Here is a 21,746-nt window from a genome sequence, read left to right on the forward strand (position 1 = left end):
TCCCCCGGCCCGGGCCCACCTCAGCCACCCACCCCGTCCGGGCCCGCTCTCTGGGCTCCCGCCCGGCCCGCGCTGACCCCGGCCATGACCCCGTCCAGCCGCCACGAGGGCTTCTGGCTCCCGGCCGTGCCCGCCCGGCCCCGCCGCTTCCCGGCAGCGCCGACCTCGCGCACCAGCACATGGCGGCCCTGCGCACCCTCCTGCTCCTCGGGCTGCTCCTTATGGCGCGGGGGCGGAGGGCGGCGCAGAGGCGGCGGCCGCCCCCTCCCCAGAGTGCGCTGGAAAAAGTGGTGGCTCAGGAGGGGCTCAGCCTCCACCAGGTGAGCGGTTGGGCAGAGGGGTCTGTGGGCATCCGCTGCCCCCGCACTTGGGTGGGTGCAGGGGGCCGCGGTGGCTTCTGTTCCGTGTGCCCCTGCAGGGCTGACCCCCGGTGTCCCCCCCAGACCCGGCTTTGCAGCCCATCCTCCTGCATCCCCGTCCAGCGCCCACACCCTGTGCCCTTCCTCCCCAGGCCCACCCTTGCCACCCGTGTCCCCCTCCAAGTCTGACCCCACTGTCCTCCCCAGCCTCGGCCTCCCAGCCCATCCCCAAGCCCGAGCCCTTCAGTGCCCCACACACAGAGCCAGGGCTGCCAGAGCCAAGCTCAGCCCCGGCACTGCCTGCCGAGCTGCCCACAGAGCAGGCGCTGGGGCCGGAGCCTCACAGGGACCCCCGTCTTCACCCATCTGGAGCTGCCGGAGGGCCGGTGCAGCCGCCCTCACTCTGGGGCTTGGGCTGAGCTCGGGGCTCTGCTGGCGGGGCCGAGCTGGGGCTGCAGCGTAATGTGATGCCCAGCACACACGCAGTGTGGCACTGGGCTGCCCGCAGTGCTGTGGGCAGTGTGAGTCATGGGCAGGTGCCTTGGACATCCCCTACACACCCCCAGCCTGGCTCCTTCTGCCCTGCCATCCCACCAACCAGCACCTGAAGGGCAGTTGTGCCCTGTGGGCAAGGCTGGAAGAGGAACAGTTCCTAAGGAATAGGCTGTGGGCAGAGGTGCCAAGTGAGGGGGAGGGTGCTCAGGGTAGTTGAGTGGTGGCACCCCAAGCTGGTGGCCCTGTAAATGGTGCTGCCCTGTGCCTTGCAGCTCTCAGGGAAGTGGTTCCTGGTTGGCATGGCCTCCCACTGCAGCTACCTGGCAGAGCACAGCCACCAGCTGGAGGCCACGACAGTGACAATGACCATCCTGGATGGGCAGAGCCTGGCCATCAGCACCTTCAGGAAGCTGTGAGTGATGCCGGGCACAACGGCCGTGGGCAGGGACAGGGATGCTGCAGGCAGGTCAGAGCAGGACTAGTGCCCTAGGATGGGGACTCTGAAAGCAGTGCCAGTGCCCTGGCCACAGGCTCCAAAGAGGACAGAGCTGCCCCAGAGCCAGGTGTGGGTGGGATACCCTCCAAGGAATTTTCTAGTCAAATCCCTGGCCACGATGTGCACCCTGGTCATGATGGACACCCTACCACCCCCACATCCACTAGCCCAAGCTGAGCTGGGGGTGCCCAGGTAAGTGTGAGGACAGCCAGGCTGGCAAAACTGAGACATGTGGTGGCTCCAAGGCTGCCCAGCCCAGGACTGGCTCTTAGGACTATCCTAGGGGCAGCGTGTCTGAGGATGGGAACCTTCAGCACAACTGTGAGCACTTTCCCCAGACTGGTGGGCCCTGAGGTCCTGAGCAGGCTCAGCATTGCAGGGATGTGGCAGGGACTCCTTGGGCTCAGCAGATTTTGGGCTCAACATCTCTCCCAGTGCCTCCCTGGTGTTCTGGGACATCTTTCCCTGAGGAGAAAACAAAGTCCCAAGGAAACAGACAGCATGTGTGCCTTGGCAGACAGGGCGGGCAGGGATCCGGGAAGATCCTCCACAGCCTGTACTGACATCTCCTCCTCCTCTCCCCATGCAGGGACAGGATGTGCTGGGAAATCAGACAGCACTACCTTCCTGCCCAGGCCCCCGGACACTTCCTGCTGAAGGGTGAGGGAGACTGGTCTGGGGTGGCAGGAGGCTGCTGGAGCCCCCAGTCCTGGTCTCATCAGGGTTTTGGTACCAATGTCCCTCTTCTCAGTGCACTCCCAGTATTTTATGTCTTGGGTCTCTAAGTGCCGGACTCCATCACAGGTGACACCACGGGCTGGTGCCTGTGGGGTTGTCCCACTCTGGCTCTGATTTTCTCCCCTTGTACACCCGGCTTGTGGTGAAATGAAGCCCCTGGATGATGCTGGGGCTAACCAGGATTGACCGGGGCTAACCAGGATTGACCGGGACTAACTGGGCTATCCTCTCTTCCTTCCCAGGCCATAGGAAAAGCAGCAAAGTGGATGTGGTGGTGGGTGAGGCTGACCCCAGCAGCTTTATCATCCTCTATTACCAGAAGGGCCGCAGCATCTCTGTTAAGCTCTATGGTAGGCTGGGGCTCAGGGTCTCACGGCAGGTGAAGGACAGGGGTGGGAAACCTGTGCTGGACTCTGTAGAGGCCAGCTGAAGCCTTGGAGGACCCGGCATTGGAATGGGGGTCACTCCTAGCTGAAGAATTGTCCCCAGATGCTGTGGGGGAGCGGGTGGGGGGGGGACTGGGAACCCACTTCTCTGAGCTGAAAGGCCCCTTGGCCCTGAGCCTTCTGCAGGGACATGGGGGGCTTTGGGCCAGGGCCAGGTAGGGCCTGAAGCCACTGATGGTGTCTCCCTGCATGCAGGTCGGACCAGCCTGGTCAGTGACGCCGTCGTGGACAAGTTCGAGCAGCGCGCCAGGGCTGTGGGTCTGAGTGAGGATGTGACCTACTACTTCCCCACCTATGGTGGGTGGCACAGGGTCCTCAGGGAGACCTGTGTGGGTTCTGTCCTGATGCTTTGGCCACCCCAGGGACAAAGATGCAAGGATGGGGCTGTGCCCTGCAATGTCCTGGGGGTGCAGGGACTGGAGGCTGCCAGGTCCCAGACAAGGTGATCCCCCTGGACTCTGTTTCTTGCAGGGTTTTGTGACTCTACAGATGAGTTTCACGTCCTGGATGGTGAGTTGGGGATGCTGGGTGATGTGCTGGGTGCCCCCATGTGCCAGGCTTGGTCCCATACTGGGCACCAGTTGGGTGTCCCTGTCCTGGCAGTGGGCTGGGCACACTGGGTCAGATCCATGCTGCACCGTGACTGTGTGGTCTTGCCCCAGGAATGTGAGAGGGCCAGGCTGGCACGGGAAAGGCAATGCCAGACCATTCCCCAGAACAGAGCCTGTGCCCTTCTGTGGCAAACCGTCACTCAGGATGGGCATCGGGTACCTCGTGGCAAAGCAAACCCCACTCACCCCCTATGTGGGTCAGACTGGGCTCAATGGATCTATATTGGTGTTTCCTGGGGTGAGGGCTGATCTTGGATGAGATGTCCTGGTACAGGGGCACCCTGGGGTGAAGGCTGGGGTTCCTGGGGACAGCTCCATCACTTGGTGCTTGGTGAGGCAGAGGTAGGTCTCCAGCCCTGGGTCTGGGCTTGGACCCCCCCCCCCCCGCCAAGCCCCTCAGCACTTCTCTTCCTTCCAGAAACAAAGCTGTAGGTGCAGATGGAGTTGCCAGGGGGTCCCAGAGCTCAGCCCTCACCTCAACCAGCTGCCCATGGCCACACAGACCTGAGCCACACTTTGTCAACTCCCACTGCTGCCCCACAGCTCTGGAGCCAGCCCTGGGCCTCCTCAGCCCTCCAGCTGTGCTGGCAGCTGCATCTGTCCTTGTCCTGTGTCCCCCCTCTGTTCTGTGCCCCACTCTCTTGCAGGAGCCAGCAACACCCCAATAAACATCTCAGAGAACAGCCTGTATACAGGCCAGTCACCTCTTGGTCTGCCCCAGCCAGGCCAGCACTGCCTCCACAATGGGCTGACAGTGCCTTGGACATGTGCTCCTGGCTGGAAGGTGCCATGGGGGTGTTGGGGGGCTGTGCAGCCCCCTTCCATGCAGACCCCTGCCACCTTTTCTGTGAGCCTTCCTCAGCCATGGGACAGCAGGGCAGAATTGTGGTGGTTCCTGGTCCAGCTCGCAGGGGTAAGGGAGGGCCCAGCACAGAGGGGAACAGCACTGTGCCTGGGGTCACAGGGGGCATGGACTTAGGGGCACTGAGGTAGAGCACAGCATCTGCCTTCTCCCCCAAAGAGCTGAGAGATCACTTAGGGACCCCAGGGGAGGAAATCTTAGTCCCACAATCCTGCTTCCCATCTCCAGGGTTGGGAAACACTCCCAACACTCCCCTGCCCCAGCCCTGCAGAGTTCATTCCCCGAGGGGCTGCTGCCCGCGCTGGACTCCCGCCTGCACAGCCAGCGCCTTTCAGAGACAGGCAGGGGACTGGGGGGGCTGCAGGGTCAGTGCTGCAGCTCCTCATCCGACCCCTTCTTCCTGTGTGTGGAGCCTGGCCAAGGCCATCCTGGCACGCGCTGCAGGTGAGCGGTGCCCATTGCCACTGGCTTCAGGAGGGGACAGGGAGCAGCCCGGCAGCAGGCAAGTGCGGAGCCCCGGCCCCCCCACTGCCGCAGCCCCCAGCGGGGGGAGCAGCCCTTTGTCCCCAGCACCAGCATTTTGCAATCCTAGCGGGAACTGGTAACACATGTTGTTTATCAGGGACTTATGTAAGGGAAGCCACGTGATGTGCCCGGAGCCAGCCGCTGTTCCCACCACCCAGGTGTGGGGCGGCCGTGTCCAGCCCGGCCGCCCCCGAGCCTGACAGAACTGTGCTGTGGTGGGTCCAGCTCATTTTATCTGCACCCCAAAGTGGCAGCAGCGGGCAGGCGGATAAGGGAGTAAGGGGAGAGCCCCGGGGAGCTGGGCTGGTCCCCAAGGATTCTCCACACCCTTCATACCGGCTCAGCCCATCTGTCGTTGGGGCTAAACCATTTCTGGGTGCAAACACCCAGGGTCTGTGTCAAGCCCCCGCGGGGACTCACAGCCCTGACAGCCCGTCCTGCCCCCAGCACTGCTCTTTCTGCCCCTTTCCACCGTTGGTGTGTTCCCCTATGCCCCCAAGTGCTCCAGCTTTGCCATCCAAGTCCTTGGGCTGGCTCCCAGCTTTGCCACCCCCAGGACAGCCGAGCACCACCCGGATATCCATCGGGCACCCCCTCCTGGCACCTGGGCAGGGAGCTGGGGGTACCTGGCAGCAGGGGGGACTTTGTATTCCTGCTGCAGTGCCAGATGACAGTGACACCCCGGGTGTTCCCTGCCTCTGTGCCCGATGGAGAGAGTGCCCCTCACCACCCTGAGGGTGAGCTCCGGGGGAGACTGAGCCCCAGCCCAGCATGCGAGGCCCCAGCCAGGCTCTCGTGATGTCGAGTCCTGCCTGCTCAGCTTTTGTTTTGTTTTCATAAATCCGCGGGGCCGGGCAGGCGGGGGGTGCGCAGGGCAGGGCGGCCTCGCAGCAGGGCGCGGGGAAGGGAATGTGCAGGGGGGGGCTGCCAGGGGAAAACCAGCTGCTCTGAAAACATGCTCCTTACGTAAAGCACCTTGGCAGGGCTGTGCCGCGGGGCTGGAGCTCTGCCCGGCATGGCCAGCCCTGCCCAAACCCTGCCAGACCCATGGGCGTTGCTGCTGGCAGCCTGCAGGGGCGTCCCCAGATTGAGGGGGGCACCTTAATACCCGCTGGTGACCCCAAACCAAGGGGGAGGGCGTCTCCAGCCCCTCTTGGCAAAGGGTGGTGGGGCGGCTGGGGTGTCAAGTTCTAGGGTGCATCTGGCTGCATGCTGGTCCCAAGGGAGCTGAACATGGGGCTCCCCGGCTCACCAGTGGGACGCACCCCAAGGGTGCTAAGGCCAGCTGAGATACTTCTTGGGTGATGCAGGTACTTGAGTCAAGGCAAAGCAGGGCGTCCTGCAGGAGCGCACGCAGGTGTCAAGTCCTATGGGTTGGGTTGAGCTGGCACCTGGCAGGCACTGGACATTTCCTCCATCTCACTGAAGCCCCACTCTGGATCCAAGTGAGGCCACCCTGGGTGGATGGGGCAGCGCTGGCCCCTCTCCGTGGGCTGCTCCCTGCCCCAGCCCAGCAGCACTGGGGGCAGGGCGGCCACTGCGCTGGCCGCTGGCTGTTTTCACTGCAGAGCAGTTTGGCACCCTGTAGCAAATATGTCGTATCAACAGGAGGGAAGCATTCACAGGATCCCCTGTTTGCTCTTTGGCTTCAGCACTCTGTCCTGCTCCAGCTTGCATAACGGCAGGGCTGGCTCCCCAGGGGCCCCTGCAACGCCTGACGATAAATAGGGGCTCGACGAACTCTCCAGCACTGCAGCGCTCTGCCTCCAGCTCTCAGCTCAGCTCGGCTCGCTTTTGCCATGCAGACCACACTGCTCGGCATCCTGGGGCTGGCCCTGCTCGGGACACTGCACGCCCAGGACAGCATTCCTGTCCAGGCTGACTTCCAGCAGGACAAGGTGACCCAGGCTAACCGGCATCACCTCTGTGGAGGTTTGGGGTGTTTTGGGGGATCCTTGCCCTGAAAATGTGGGGAGGGGGTGGTGCAGGTGGATGGGGGCCCAGGCTCGCACTGGTGCACATGCAGCCTCCCATTCTGGGGACCTCCCAGCACCTGGGTTTGGTGGCTCCGGAAGGGATCCAGCATCGAGGCTCCAGGCTGTAGGGCAGGACCCCGGGTTAGGCATGGGTCCAAGCTACTGCTGTGCTGTGGAGTGGGTGTGGATGCACTGGGATCTTACAGGGGAGAGTGAAAAATGCAATCTTAGTCTGACAGCACAGAGATGGGCCATGAGAACCCCTCCCCAACAAAGACCCCAGCCCAGGGCCACAAAAAAAAAACAAGGGCTGCTGTGCTAGGATATCCCCTACATCCCTTCTCCCCTGGAAAGGTCCTGGGGGATGTAGCCACCCCAGAGAGGTGATGGGGATGGAGGGAGGCACTTCCTGCAAGGGCAAGGGTTTGGGATGTGCTGCAAGGGTGATCCCAGCACAGCTGCTCTCCAAGGGGGGCAGTTCCCCTCAGGAGTATCACACTGCTGGCTCCATACACCAGACTGGAATGAGCCATGCTGGACACAGTGCCCTGACCCATCCTCACACCCCCAGAGGGATGGAAATGGTATCTCAGAGCCAGGCAGTCCTGTCACACTCCCTGGGCTTGGGGTGAAGAGGAAGCAAACACCCAAGGGCAGTGAAGGACGTCATGAAACAGGGATTTCCTTGTTCCTGGGTTTTGTGGTTGCCAAGAGCTGTAGCAGCTCCCTGTGAAATGAGGACCCTGGGACACTGTCCTGCTGTAGGGAATGGGCTGCCAGAGGAGAGGGACATGGTGTGGGCTGGGGCTGGTGGGGGCTGAGGGGTGAGACAGGGTCTGTGCCCAGCTGGGGCTGAGTGGAGGTTGTGTGCAGCTCACGGGGAGATGGTACAGCATCGGCCTGGCCTCCAACTCTAACTGGTTCAAGGAGAAGAGGCACCTGATGAAGATGTGCACCACCATCATCTCCACCACCACAGAGGGGAACCTGGAAGTTACCTCCACATATCCCAAGTATGGGGCATGGGGAGAGGGTGAGCGGGGAGGGGGTACTGGGGGTGGCCACTGGTGCACCCCCTGCTGTTCTGCTTCCCAGGGGTGACCAGTGCGTGACAAGGAACAGTCTTTACACCAAGACGGAGCAGCCGGGGCGGTTCAGCTACACCAGCCCACGTGAGTGCCCAGCTTCCGTGGGGCAGCCCCGGACATGCTCACAATCCTGCTGTCCCTGCTCCTGCCTTGTGGCTAATTTGGAGTTCAGGGCTGAGCTGTGCCCCGTGTTCCCCACAGGCTGGGGCAGCAAGCACAACATCCATGTGGTGGAGACCAACTACGAAGAGTACGCCTTGGTGGCCACCCAGATCTCCAAAAGCACTGGTTCTTCCACCATGGTGCTGCTCTACAGTACGTCTGCCCCCAGGCCCCCGTGCTGTCCACGCCCCCCGGATGTCTGTCTTTCCCATGGGAGAAGGGCAGGGTTAGGGTCATTTCCCAAGCTGGGGTGACCTTGGGGGGATGATGGCTGGGTCAGGACCCCCTTGCAGGGCTGCCTGTGCCCCTGTGCTGGTGGGTGTGGGGGGACTGCCTCTCACCCTGCTCTTGGCTGCAGGCCGGACAAAGGAGCTGAGTCCCAAACGCCTGGAGATGTTCACCCAGTTCTCCAGGGAGCAGGGCCTGATAGACGACGAGATCCTTATCCTGCCCCAGACGGGTGAGCAGGGAGCACAGGGATGGTGTCGGGGAGTAGGGGGTGAGATACCACAGGGGGACTGGGAAGGAAACTCTGCTGGCTTGTCCTTGCCTCTCTATGGGACCAGCCAAGGGGTGCCCCCATTGAGGATGCCTCAGGGGGGCTGAGTTCCCACAGCCCCCAGAGGAGCTGATCTCCCTGTTTCTTCCTCCTGCAGACAAATGCATGGCAGATGCTGCTTAGGTGAGTCCTGCCTTCACTGGGGCTCAGACCAGCCCTGCAGGATGGTATGGGGATGCTTAAAGCCACATCACCCCACAGAGCCCCCAGCCCTTCCACAACCCTTCCCAGGGCTGCTGCTCTCCTCACACCAACTGGGGATCCCCCACCCAGCCCTGTGGGGTGCCTACCCACTCAGTGTGAGGCTAACCAGGTCCATGTCCCACCTGTGTGTTACCTGGTCTCCCACAGCTCAGCCATGCTCACCCCTCATCTTTTCCAGGCAGACCCACCAGCTGCTGCCAGCCCGAGCCCCAACAGCACCGCAAGCTGGTGACCACCCTGCCCCATCTGACCCCCAGTGGCCCCCCAGCACCACAGCAGCCTTCACTCCCTGGCTTCACAACCCACACCTGTATCCCTGTCTCGATTAAAGCCCATAAAAAAATAGCCCTTGCCTGCTGGATTGTTGTGGGGCAGGCCCAAACAAGGCAATGGGAAGGGGAATGCATGGCCAGTAGGGCTGGGACTGGGGTTAGTGGTCAGGGCTGACCCCAGCTCCTGGCTGTGGAGCTGCTGGGCTGAGACCCCATGTGCACTCACAGCCCTGCCCCATGGTGCTGCCTGGCCACTGAACCTGCCCTGTTGTCGCTGTAGAGCAGGACCGTAACGAGAAGACTCCAAATCAAAGGCAAAGAGAATGAACTCCGATTTATTTCAAATGCACCGCTCTATTTGTAGGGAACATCGTGCGGACTAATTTCATTGGTCTTAGAGTAAAAACATCTCACACCACTGGTGTGCAGTGAATGATGCACAGTGGCAGAACATATCTACAAACAATGTGAACAACAAGATAGATTAGAGGATTATTTACGTTCCTTTCCAACTGTCTCTCAGGCTCTTTGCCTGGTTAAAAAACCCTCTCTTTTTCTCTCTGACTGAACTGAGAATATCCACACCCTGTCCCACAAAAAGGGGTCCCTGAGTCTAGGACCCGCTGGGGCATCTGCTCCCCCTCTGCCCCTTGGGCTCCCCCAACCTCCCTGCCTTGGTTTTCCTGCTGGAGAGCAGGCTGGCAGCATAGGAATGGGGCAATGGGCAATCAGGAGGTCTCCAGAAGTTTGGGGAAGGATGGACATGAAGAAGGATGTCTGAGTTCTGGGTGTGGCTTGATTCCAGCCACCTCCTGGGCTCTATCCCACGAACCCAGACCCTCTCCAGCACTGGGGCCTGAGCCTGCTGCCACCAGCCTAAGAAGCCACCACCCCTTCTGAGGGCACCGGGCTGTGGCTCAGCCTGGGGTAGAACACCAGCACAGCCATTCTCTGGCACTGAGGATCCTGAGGCAGAATCTGTCCCACTAGTGACAGACCTTAGAACCAATGGGAACAGCCAGGAGGGGGCCCTGGGATGCATGTCACAATCCTCCCCAGACACAGAGCGGGCACTTGGTCCTGGTGTGCTCTGGGCTGGGTCTCACACAAGGCTGCATTCATCTGGAACTGGGGGGGGGACAGGGCCAGCACTGTCACCTAAGCCAGGCACAGGTTATCCTTGCTCTTGTGTAACCTGTTGCATAAAGCCAGCGTGGGCAGGAGTGCTGCCAGCAGTGGGGGCTATAAAGTGGGTGCAGCCTCTCCTGCCCACATCCACTCCAGGGTGAGGATGACAGCAGCAGTGCCCAGCCTGGCTCTGGCCCTGCTCTGCCTGCTGCAGGTAGGAGCCCAGGTCCCCGTGCAGCCGAACTTGGACACCAAGAAGGTAAGTGCACAGGGTGCTGCCTGGCACATCCTGCCTGGGCTGGAGGGGCTGGCTGGGGCACGGGGCCTGTGCTGCACTCCTGGGCACCTGCCAGCCCCATCCCTGAGCCAGCTTCAGGGCCACTTCCAGGAGAGCCTGCGCAAAACCAGGTTAGTCCTGGCTGCTGTGTCCAGCACCAACAGTAGCCCCACTGCAAGGACACCAGCACGTGGGGCCAAGATGTTTGCAAGGGTGTGGCACTTTCCCAGGAACATGGGCCAGGTGCTGCACCTGTACTCTTAGCATGGGGCAGGACAGGGTGTTCTGCATGGATGGAGGTGGCAGGTTCCCATGTTTGCCTGGCTGGTCCCCACAGAGGGTGGCAGGTCTGCCACCACCGGCTGGCAGGTTTCTACAGTAGGCTGTCATGCTCCCCATGGTGGAGGGCAGATCCCCACAGATGGTGGCAGGTCCCCGAAGAGGGTGACATGTCCCCACAGACAGTGGCAGATCCACTGCAGGTTGGCAAATTTCTGCAGTGGCCTTCAAGTCCCCTATGGAGGAGTGCAGGTCCCCCTGGCAGGTCCCCACAACTTTTCCAAATTTCACCAGTGATGTCCTACTGCAGTTTGCAGGGGTGTGGTATGTCACAGCCGTTGCTTCCAACTGCTCCATCTTCCTGAAGATGAAGGATGGGATGAAGTCATCCATGGTCATCATCAGCTTCACGCCAGAAGGGGACCTGGCCATGAAGTTGGTCTGGCCCCTGTAAGTGTCTGTCCTGCTCCCCGTGTTCCCTGTGGGCCACAGCACAGTAACTCCCCCACTGCTCTGGGTTGCCCAGTTCTGCCTCTGTGCATCCCCCTGGGCAGGCTGGGCTCCCCCCTGTGCCCATCACCCTGCTGCCTTCCCATGTGGTGTCTAGACACATTTGTCTTTTTCATGTTCCTTTTCCAGGATGGATAAATGCCAGAAGTTTGAGCTGCTCTTCCAGCAGAGCGGGCAGGCGGGGCACTACATGGGTATGTGTGGTGAGGGGCTTTGGAGCCATGGGTACCCCGAAACAGAGGGCATCTCCAGCCCCCATGCTCAGGAGTAGTGGGAGGTGGGTTTGGTCCCTCTGCCTCCACGACTCAGCGAGAGGTTGTGGGTGGGTGGGCACCTGGCTCCTCCACATTGAGCTGGGGTTCTTTCCTCATATACCCCTCAGGCAAATTTGAGGCTTGAGCACTGAGCTGTGGGCCTCAGCAGGGCCCAGGAGGGCTCAGACTGTACCATGTTACCCATCCGCTCACCTCTGGGGTCCTTAGGAGCACAAGAGAAGAGGAATCTGCGTGTGATGGAGACAGACTACAGTCATTATGCTGTCCTGCACGAGGTCCAGCACAGCGAGGCAGAGCCCAGCACGGCGCTGCAGCTCCTCAGTGCGTTGGGAGTGGGGACCTGGCTCCTGGGAGGGGATGGGGTCACCAGCAGCAGGCAGGGGCTGGGCTCCCCACCACTACCCAGGGCCACCACCAGCAGCACCCCATCACCTAGGGAATTCATTTTCGGGTGAATGAAACCTTGCACTAAAGAAATCTCCAGCTGTTTGCGGGTTGGACCAGAGCCCCCTGCAGTGTGCAAGCCCAACTGCAGCAACCTAAGCCTGTCAGCCATCCCATACCACACCAAGCAAATGGGTTGCTGATCCCAAGGGGCTTGTGCCCCTTTGCTGCCAGCACAGGGCAGCCGTGGTTTGCCTGGTGTCCACCCTGCATGTTCATTGCTTCCCCTTGGCCCTTCCCTGGGGTCCAGCTGCTGCCCCGCAGTACCTGGACCCCCAGTGTGGGACTGGCTGCTGGGATTCCTTGCACTCACCAGCTCCCACTTTGGGTGTGTGGCTGCAGCAAGGGAGCAGGACATGAGCCCGCAGCTCCTGCAGAAGTTCATGGAGCTCATCCCCACCATGGGCCTGACCGAGGACATGCTGGCCATCCTGCCCAAGTCAGGTGAGTGGCCCAAGGGCACAGGGTGGCAGCTGCAACCCCTCTGCATGTGGACTGCGCAGGGGCTCGTGGTGCTGCCAATTGCACACTCACCCCTCTCTTTGCTTTCCAACAGATCAATGTACCAGGGACATCAGGTGAGTGTGGCCAGGGAAAGCTGTGACTCCCTTTCAGCATGGCCTGGGCTGAGCAGGGACTTGCAGGCCCTGGGGGATCCCCCACCTGCCTTGGGGCTCTGTCATCTTGGCTTTGCCCTGCTCTGACTAGTCATCTGCCTGTCCTGCCTCTGCAGCTGAAGGACCTAGGTCCCCCAGACCTAGTGGACGATGGGCCCTGCATCCCACTCCGTGGTGCTCCTTCCCATCCTGCAGGCTCTGCCAGACCCCCTGCTCCATACCAGGATCACCCTCAACCTCCTAAATAAATAGATGCAGAAGGTGCCCCAGAGCTCAGTGCTTTGTTGGTGGGAGCAGAGTGCTGCCAGTGTCCCCAGGCACCCTGAGCCCAACAGTCCTGGAACTGACCCTTCCTGTCAGGCCCCCACAGATTTTAGGGAGCTCCCCAGATGTGATGTTTGCTGTGCCCAGCATGGGGAGGATGAGGAGCAGAGGATGGGGAAGGTGCAGGGGAGCAGCTGTCAGGGCAAGGCAGATTTGAGCCAGGGTGGATAGGGGCTGGCACAGCCTAGCTGGGTGGCCAGTAGCTCTGGGCAGACAGGGTTAAGCAGTCAGGCTGCCCAGTGCTGGCTGCAGAGACACCCCCAGGAACCCCCATTCCCTGCTCAGTCCTCTCCCGGGCCACCCAGCTGGGAGAGGGGTGTCATCAGGGCTACCTATGGCAGGACTGGAACCCACATGCCTGCCACCTCCCTTGGTCCCCCATCTCACCAAAGCAAGGCCATGCTACCATGAGCCCCAAGGGCAGTTTTTATCTGCCTCCACCTCCTTCAGAGCAAAGGCAGCCTCTGATCCCCCCTCTGCCTCCGTGCCCCGGAGTCCCTCAGTGCCCAGGCAGGTGTTGGGCTGCGACCCCAGGAGCCTGGCAGAGCCAGGCCACAGGGGACATCACACTCTGGGAAGGAGGGACACACTCCCACAGCGACACGAACCTCTTCTTCGGCCCGCCCTGCTCAGGGTGCAGCCCGCTCGGCAGACCCTGCGTGCCCCAACGAAGGTGGGGAGGCCGGCGCAGGCACCGCGGGTCAGGCTGTGCCTGCGGAGGACTGGATTTGGGCAGGATCCCAGCAGCTGCCCTGGGGCTCGTTTCACCCCGGCCAGAAGAAAGGGTCACCGAGGGCCTTGGTGAGTTGGGCAACGGAGCTGCCCCGGGGCCGGTGCCGGGAAGAACGTCCCGCTCCTCCTGGCAGCCCTCCGGCAGCCCGTTGGGAAACAACCGTTCGCTTTGTTCTTTCACAAGCAACTAAAAGAACGGGGGAAATCCCAAATTTCAGCAGTGGTGCAACAGTTCCGGTAACCCCGTTTTGGGGCTGGCAGGCACAAGCCCCGCTCTGCCCCAGGCGTTTCTTCACCCTTGGCTGACGGCTGTCCTTCGGATCCACCCCGTTGCCCAAGCCAACCTCAAGAGCGTTCCCGTGGGGCTCGGCACGGCTCCAGCGCGGGGCGGCGGAGGAGGGAGCACGGAGCTATAAATCCGACAGCGCCGGCACCACTCCCCATCCCACTGGTGAAGTCAGGGGAGCTGAGGCGAGATGAGGACCGTGGGGTTGAGCCTGGGGCTGGTCCTGCTGTGCTTGCTGCATGTGCAGGCTGGGGACCTGGAAACTGCGGAGCCGGACGAGAGCAAGGTGACCCTCAGCATGAAGGGAAGGGAAGGGAAGGGAAGGGAAGGGAAGGGAAGGGAAGGGAAGGGAAGGGAAGGGAAGGGAAGGGAAGGGAAGGGAAGGGAAGGGAAGGGAAGGGAAGGGTTTGTCCTCTAGTCACCACAGAGTGGGGAGGACTGTAGAGGTGTTTTGCTACTGGGGACAGCTGGAGTCACTAAGCCACCATTGCTTTGCTGACACATCCAGGTGAGGACAGTCATCCAAGCTCCTGCATAGGTGTCCTTAAGGGAATTTTGTTGCCTGAACAGGATGTGGGTATTCCATGGACTGAGGTTGTCCTGGCTTGGTCCCCGAGGAGGGGACACTCTAGACTGCTCCTCTGGTCTCACAGCCTGCTCTCACTGCCAGATTGCAGGGACATGGTACATCACTGCTATGGCCTCTGACTCCAAGAGCTACCTCCAAAACAAGGACCAACTGAAGATGGCAATGGCCAACATTGAGGTCCTGGGGAATGGTGACCTGAAGGTCTCCTTTGCAATTCCCACGTAAGTCCTACATGCTTTTCTCCACAGGCTTCACTTGACCAACCTCCTCCCTGGACCTTCACTGGTGGGTCTCCACCCCAGTGCACTCACCAAAGACCTAGGCAGGGGTTGAGACAGGAACACCAGAGGCTTGGGACAGCTGTGGGCACCCCGTCTTTAGGGCAGGATCAGGGCAACACTGGCCAGGACCAGTGCCACCACAGAGGGTGGGACAGGACCCTACAATTACAACTTTCCCAGCAGAACCAGCCTCATTCAAGAAGCTCAGAGCATGAGTGAGGGCATCGATAATCCCCAAGTGCCAGCACTGTCCCCTGCCAGCCCAGGTACCCATTGTTTCAAGGGTCGTATCTGTCCCCTCCTCCCCTGGCCACACCATCCCACCTCTGAACAGCAAGTCTCACAGCTGGGATAGCAACCCTTGAACAGGGGAGGGGAAAGGGAGTCACTTCGCCTCAGCTAAGCATCCTTCACTGTTCTGCAGCCCTGGGAGATGTATGAAGTTTGAATCGATCTACACGCCAACAGACACCCCGGGTGAATACTACAGCTCTGGTGAGTGGGGGTGCCTGGCTCTTGGGGCAGGATAGAGGCATGTCCCACCATCCCTGTCTGAAGCAGCTGGCTGTTCCTGGGGACATGGCCCTCAGGACTGCCTGCCCCTCCTGTATCCTGGGTGGGACATCCCGCTGTGTCCAGGAGCCAGTTACACCCCAGGGCTGGTGGCCCAGCAGCATGGCAGACCCCGCAATCCCTCCCTCTGGGATAAACACATTGAGACCAAGCTTAAACCCTAGGGAAAAGCAGGTTCCTTCTGCAAAGAGGCTGTGAGTGGATGTTCCACGGGGATGGAGCAGGAGTGGTTTTCCACCATTCCCAGTCCAAGGAGCAGTCTGACACTGGCCAACAGCCTGCACTGACCATCCACAGCCCTTTCTGCCCTCGCCTCCCCATCCCTCTGCTCTGCTGTGGTCTGTGGGCTCCCCAGGCTTTCAGAGAAACCCTAGCAAGAGGGAAAATCAGGATGGGGAGATATCAAGGAAAGACAGGCTTGGTGGGCTTCATGCTCTTTAACAGCCCCTTTGCAGCATGGGAGTTTTCAGGAGGAGGTAATTAATTTTTCTCCACGTCCTTTTGCAGACAGAGGCAATAAGACGGTGCAGCTGGTGGATACCGACAGCAGTTCCTACATGGTTGTCTTTGCCACCAGAGAGAAAGACGGGAAGACCTTGCACATGCTGAGACTTTACAGTGCGTAGCCAGCAGTGGTGAACTGCTCTGAGGGTCCTGCAAGGCCAGGAGCCAGGGGACATTCTCTCTCCACTCCTGCCCTGGGTGAGGTGCAGGAGCAGGGCAGGGACTACCAGGTGTTCCCTGTGTGGCAGGGAAGGAGCAGTGGTTTGGGGTGGCAGGGGAGGCTGGGGCTCCAGCTCCTAGCACTGTGCTGCAAGTCCATGGCCTTGGGTAAGTTGCTTGGTGGAGAAGGGTGGAGAGTGGGGGTCCTGCTGCACAGGTGGAACAGAATCAGTGGGGACAGGAACCAAGAGAGGAGTCCCTGTGCTGGTGTCAGGACCTCTGGCTCATCTTGTACCCTGGGTGGGGTGCCTCATGTGCCTGGCCACCACTGCTGTCCAGGACCTCCACCAGTGCCTCCAGCATTCTCCCAGGGACTGCCATCCATCCCACCCTCAGCTGGACACACTCACCAGCTTCCCCGGAGATGCAGGGTCAGGCACAGCCTGGAGCTAACTCATGTCTTTGTCTTTAGGCAGAACCCAGTGGGTGAGACCCAAAATCAAGTTGCTGTTCAAGAGACTTGCTAAGCTGAATGGCTTCACCGACGAGACAATCTGGATTTTGCCCAGGCAGGGTGAGCACTGCCCAGGGCCAGTACAGGGACATGCAGGCAGGGACCAGCTCAGCCCATCAGTACCACCACTTTGTGGTCTGAGCTGGCAGGATGGAGTGCTGGCAGCCAGCGATGCTCTGGCTGGGCACACTGAGCAAGAAGAAACCCACGAGTTCCTTCTGAGTAGTCTATTTTGGATGCTAAATGGGACTATTCAGACCACAGTGCCAGACTTAGGCTTTCTCTTTGTTTTCACAGAGGAATGCAGACTTGGTGAACTGTAGGTGAGTTGCCACAGTGCAAAACGATGTTTGCAATGTTCTCTCCTGGAAATCGACCCTCTTGGTGCCCCCAAGGCAAGGGCCACCAAGAACTCTTTGAATTTCTCTGGGGTTGAGCTGTTTGGACTGGTGCAGGACCTTGCACACAGGTAGGACCATTCCTTTGGATACTGCTCTACAGCAGGGATCCCCGGGTAGCAGTACCCAGGGACTCCCAAGGAGCAGCGTCCAGAGACCCCCAGTGGGAAGTGTCTGGCACTGAACATGGGCACGTGAGCTGAAACCACCAGAGAAATGTCTGCCAGCCCTTTGAGCAGTGAGGGCCAGGACACCAGCTCCTGCCAAAGGGACCCTGGGCTTGTGGACTGGCAAACCTGGCCACAGTGGGTTGGTGTCTCACCATGCAAACCATATTTGCTGTTGCCCCCCTAGCCTGTGCTTTCCCACCACACAGCTGTAGGGGTTACTAGAAATCCATTGCTGGAGATGCCTCACCCTACAAATCTGGGGAGAACTGGAGAAGAATGCACTGATCCTAATGGAGAGTCCCACTGGTCTCCTTGCCTCACCCAGACACCACCTCTCCCACCTGTTTTCCAGAAAGTGCAGACTGGCTTGTGGATGCTCTTGCCAAGCAATGCAAGACCCATGCTCTGAAGCTCCAGGCTCCTGCTCTACCATCCTTCTTCCAAGCTCTGTTGTCAGGATTCAGACACAGCCCCTGCTCCTCCAGCACGCAGTCCCTGCTTTTTGCCAAATAAACAGAAACCCTCCCCAGGTCTTGGTGTAGCTGTCTGGGGAGAACCTGGGGTGCTGGGCCCTGTGGTCCCTCCTTTTGTCCTCCTGGGGTCTGTGGACAGTGAACAGCCAGGAGTGATCCCAGCTGAGCTTGCCCAAGTGAGGGCTGTTTCAGAGCCACAAGATTTTGTCTCCTGGGTGCCTCCCAGAGGGGCAGGACCAGGCCAGGCAGAGGTAAGGCAAAGGGTGCAGTGAGGCTGGGAATCCTGTGGGCAAGAGGGGATGCATGGAGAAAGGCCACTGACAGTGAGGCTGGAGTTTGGAGGGCTGCATCCACCCTCACCATCCACCACCTAGCCTCCTCTTGCCCTGCAGTGGCTGCAGCTCTCTGCTCCCTGGGAGCCCCAGGAGCTCATCCAACAGCTGAGGCTTAGCCAAGGCAGGGCAAGAGTCAGATTTGGGACCTCTCTGCCCCACTGCAAGCTGCTGTGGAACATGGCTATCTGAATCCTCTGGAGCCAAATCTGGAGAGCTGCTGGTGGTTTCTGCCCCTGGCCACCACACAGAGAAAAGCCCTGCTGGAGCTGGGATCCCAGGGCACACAACCTGACAGTTCAGTGTTTTCTGGGTGTGAATCCTATCCGTGCAGAGCAGGCAGTGGGTCCCCATGCAGCCCTCCATAGTCCCTCAGCCCTTCCATCAAGCTTGTATCCATCTCTGCTGCTCATCCAATGCTCCTTTATCCCCCCCACAAATCTGGCCAGATGTCATCATATATCTGATAAAAAGGGTCTTTTCTTCCCTGAATGTTCCTAAGGACTTCCTGTGTTTAGGCACCTACTCAGCAATGGTGGCATCCTGCAGCAAGGGGCTTCACTTGCCTCTGCTCTCCCTCTTGCTCCTCATACTGATTCCATCTTCAGCTGCTCAGCCAGGGGCCATGGGAACACACCAGGGCTGGTGGGGACCAGGCTGGTGCAGTGGGGATCAGCCCAGACACCAGGGTCCCAAAAACTGATGGAGAGAGCAGAGGGGGAGAGAGCAGTTGGGGCAAAGGAAGTGCTGGGACAGCCTTTGATGGCTGAGGAGCAGTTTGAGACTGGCAGCTGATGACTGCGGGTGATGCAAGATCATCTCCCCTATTTGTGGTCCTTATGCTGTTCCACATCTTAAATCTTTGTCAAGCCTCCTTGTCCTCCCAGCCTCCCCTCTCACCCTGCTCTCTCCTTCCCCTGTTCAGGCCATGTCCCTGCTGGGGCTGCATGGCCAGACCCAGACCTTCACCTCCCTGAAAAGGTGAGGGTACAACTGAGGTTTACATGGAGCCTTGTGCTATTCTCTGATCATCTAATATCTCCTCATGCTGCCCCCTCTGCCACTCACTGCACGTGGATGAGATGTTTCACCAGATATCTGTCAGTCAGCACAGTGACCTCCCTGGGTTACTTTCTTCCCTTCCTCAGCCACTCTTTACTGTGTGGGTGACCAAGCACTGGGACAGGCTGCCCAGAGAGGTTCTGGAGTCATATCTGGAGGAGCTCAAAACCTGTCTGGACACAATCCTGAGTGACTGCTCTGGGGCACTCTGCTTGAGAAAGGAGGTTGGACTGGATAACCTTCCAGCCTGAATCATTCTGTGATTTATCTTAGTGAGATCTTCTTCCCTAATCTGTGCCAGCTTGTCCCCTGCGAGCTTTGATAGACTCTTTCCAGGTGATCAGGGGATGTCCAACACCCATGTCTTGTTGACTCCTCCAGAGAGCTGTATTTCTGAGGTGTGATTTTCCAGCGCAAAAGTTGCATTCAGTCTGCCCTGTGTCATAGTTTGCCGAGACATCAGTCAAATCTGGCATTTATTGCAGCCTTTGTGTGTACCTCCTACACTGTGAGGGGACCTACTTATCTGTTGTCCCTCTGACCACCTCTGCAGAGCCTGGCAAGTTCTCCTCTTCTCATTGTCTGGTGAAAACTAGAAGACACCAAAGGGAGTGTATGTGGCAGATGGGGTGCTGCAGTGATGTTTGAGTGGTTTTGTCTGGAAATGTCATCTCCTCTGTCTTATTACTCACTTGTCGTTCTCCATTGGTAGGACAGTACTTCTGAAGTGTTTGCAGAGAAGATTGTCCATTTTGAGGATCCACCAAAGCTACTTCTTGGCCAAGGTGGATGCAGGGTTTCTTCACTTTTCTATCAGCTTATTTTCTTTGAATTTAACCAGCTACTTTCAAATATTTTCTAGTGTTAAATTCCTGCTACCAGAGACTTTGAATAAAGTGCAGCTGTCATTTCTCAAAGGACAGGAGCAAGGTGCCAGATGCTGGTGTCTTCGTTGTTTGTCTTGCATTGTTGCCTTCAGCTGTCTTCAGTAAGTTACAGAATGTTTATGCTACTTCTAGTCAGATTCTTTAAATTGATGCAATTGTGCTGTGTTCCATTTAGGCTTCCCAATATTGTTCAGGGCTTGTATTTGCTAATATCAGCTTAAGCACTCAGAGGGAAGCTAAGCTGGTCTTTCCAGACAATCTCTGTGCCATATGTGATAGTTAATCCTCTTGACTTTTCATTTTTTCTCTTTTTGAAAATAAAATGTGACTGTATGGGATCATCTCAGGTTGCAAGAACAGCACCAGCTAGCACAAGGATGACACTTTAATTTCAGCCTCTGAGCCAGGTCCCACTTGCTGCAGGATCTTGGTGGGCTCTTGATCCCAAAAAAACCCTGAGTGCAAGGGTGCCCAACCAGCCTGCCTGGAGCAGTCATGGGTTAGAGGCTCCTGGATGTTCCTTTGCATGTGATGGGTGCAGCACCAGCCACCAGCTAGTGGTGTAGTCACCACAGCAGGAGTCACTCAGGCAACATGCAGACATCAGGACCAGGCTTGTCTATCTGCCTTGGATGGTGCAGAGCGAGACTACAGGTTTCCCCAAGTGCTGCTGGGGTCTGGTGGGTGTGAGCCCAGAACAGCCTTTCCTCTTTCAATACACGTCCAGGGGTCTCTCGAAATCACACCAGTGTTCCAAACCACTGAAGCTGCCAGGCACACCTATTGTGAAGAGAGGTGCAGGAGAGAAGCAGCAGCCAGCAGCCCCATGCTGGGGTCTCTGCCCTGGTCTGTTCCCTGCCCCTCCTCCACAGCCAGCAGTCAGGGCTGCATTCATTGTCTCTCTCCTGGCCTGGCAGCCAGAGGAGCACACTCCATGCCAGCCCAGGGTGTCTGGCTGTAGTGGGGTGACCCTGGCTGGACCCCAGGCACCCACTAAAGCCTATCTCTCCCCTCTGCAGCTGGACAGGGGAGAGAAAATATGGCAAAGGATTTATGAGTCAAGATAAGGACTGGGATAGATCACTCATCAAATATCATCACAGGCAAAACAGGTTCTAATTAGAGATATTAATTGAATTTACTGCTAACAAAATCAGAGCAAGATAATGAAAAGTAAGTAAGACCTTAAAAACACCTTCCCCCCATGCCTCCTTCTTTACTTGCTCTACCTCCTTCCCCACAGTGGTGCAGGGAGACAGGAATGGGACACTGCTCAGGGACAGAAGTCATTCCCCTGCTCCAGGATAGGTTCCCTCCCATGGGGAATAGTTCTCCATGAACTTCTCAAATGTGAGTCCAATTCACAAGCAACAGTCCTAGCCAAACTGTTGCAATGTGAGTCACTTTTCCATGGGGTCCATCCTTCAAGGAACAGGCTGCTCCAGCATGGATCCCCCACGGGGTCACAGCTCCTATAAGCAAACCTGCTCTACTGTGGGCTCCTCTTTCCACAGGTCTGCAGGTTCCTGCCAGAATCCTGCTCCACCATGGCCTTCCCATGGGGTCACAGCCTCCTCTCAGGCATCTCCCTGCTCCAGCATAGGCTCCTCCAGGAGCTGCAGGTGGATCTCTGCACTCCTATGGCATCCTTGGGCTGCAGGGGCACCATCGTCTTCACCACAGGCTCTGGGGCATCTCAGCTCTGACACCTGGAGCAGCTCCTTCCCCTCTTTCTCCGCTGACCTTCATGTCCGCAGAGCTTCCCTCTCACATATTCTCACCCTGCTCTTATCTGGCCACAATTACAACTGCACAAAACCCTCTTTCTTTCCTTCTTAAATATGTCATCTCAGAGGCATTACCACCACTCCTAATTGGCCTAGCCTTGGCCAGTGGCATGTCCATCATTGGGGCCACCAAGGATTGCCTCTGCTGGACATAGTGGAAGCTTCTGGCAGCTTCTTGCAGAAGCCACCCCTATAGCCCTCCCCCCTCCCCCCCCCCGAAGCCTGGCCATGCCAACCCAATACACTGGTGCATGTCTCAAAGTCCACGGTCTGCTCACCTTGTAGACGTGTCCCTCATTGCCCTATGTCACAGGGTGGTTCCTGGCAGTGTCCCTGGGATGTGGCTCCTCAT

The 21,746-nt window shown here is 58.8% G+C and overlaps 4 protein-coding genes across 6 annotated transcripts; all 4 read left to right on the top strand.

Moving 5' to 3' along the window:
* The first annotated feature begins 127 nt into the window (after positions 1-127).
* C8G (complement C8 gamma chain) lies at positions 128-6,429 on the top strand. Its single transcript, XM_068211713.1, has 8 exons — positions 128-320; positions 1,127-1,266; positions 1,940-2,010; positions 2,331-2,438; positions 2,730-2,831; positions 3,006-3,044; positions 3,564-3,663; positions 3,717-6,429. Exons 1-7 carry the CDS (start codon positions 180-182, stop codon positions 3,575-3,577), a joined length of 615 nt encoding a protein of 204 aa, XP_068067814.1. The 5' UTR covers positions 128-179; the 3' UTR covers positions 3,578-3,663; positions 3,717-6,429.
* Positions 6,299-8,873, top strand: LOC137486398 (lipocalin-like). 3 transcript variants are annotated; one of them, XM_068211711.1, is made up of 7 exons: positions 6,299-6,430; positions 7,382-7,521; positions 7,604-7,680; positions 7,798-7,911; positions 8,117-8,218; positions 8,415-8,440; positions 8,700-8,871. In XM_068211711.1, exons 1-6 carry the CDS (start codon positions 6,332-6,334, stop codon positions 8,438-8,440), a joined length of 558 nt encoding a protein of 185 aa, XP_068067812.1. In that variant the 5' UTR covers positions 6,299-6,331; the 3' UTR covers positions 8,700-8,871. The 3 variants fall into 3 exon arrangements, with proteins under 3 accessions (XP_068067812.1, XP_068067811.1, XP_068067810.1); XM_068211710.1 differs by having other exon boundaries at positions 7,604-7,911; positions 8,415-8,484; positions 8,700-8,873; XM_068211709.1 differs by having other exon boundaries at positions 7,604-7,911; positions 8,700-8,873.
* A 510-nt stretch (positions 8,874-9,383) lies between these two features.
* On the top strand, positions 9,384-12,600 carry LOC137486397 (lipocalin-15-like). The gene is made up of 5 exons (XM_068211708.1): positions 9,384-10,180; positions 10,788-10,927; positions 11,117-11,181; positions 11,470-11,583; positions 12,049-12,600. The coding sequence occupies exons 1-5, from the start codon at positions 10,085-10,087 to the stop codon at positions 12,408-12,410; spliced, it is 777 nt and encodes a 258-aa protein (XP_068067809.1). The 5' UTR covers positions 9,384-10,084; the 3' UTR covers positions 12,411-12,600.
* A 1,013-nt stretch (positions 12,601-13,613) lies between these two features.
* Positions 13,614-17,376, top strand: LOC137486400 (extracellular fatty acid-binding protein-like). The gene is made up of 7 exons (XM_068211714.1): positions 13,614-13,951; positions 14,336-14,475; positions 14,960-15,030; positions 15,616-15,726; positions 16,244-16,345; positions 16,583-16,608; positions 17,206-17,376. Exons 1-6 carry the CDS (start codon positions 13,856-13,858, stop codon positions 16,606-16,608), a joined length of 546 nt encoding a protein of 181 aa, XP_068067815.1. The 5' UTR covers positions 13,614-13,855; the 3' UTR covers positions 17,206-17,376.
* Positions 17,377-21,746: the final 4,370 nt, after the last annotated feature.

Source organism: Anomalospiza imberbis, chromosome 21 (genome assembly GCF_031753505.1).
Source record: "Anomalospiza imberbis isolate Cuckoo-Finch-1a 21T00152 chromosome 21, ASM3175350v1, whole genome shotgun sequence".
In the NCBI taxonomy this organism is placed as follows: Eukaryota; Metazoa; Chordata; class Aves; order Passeriformes; family Viduidae; genus Anomalospiza; species Anomalospiza imberbis.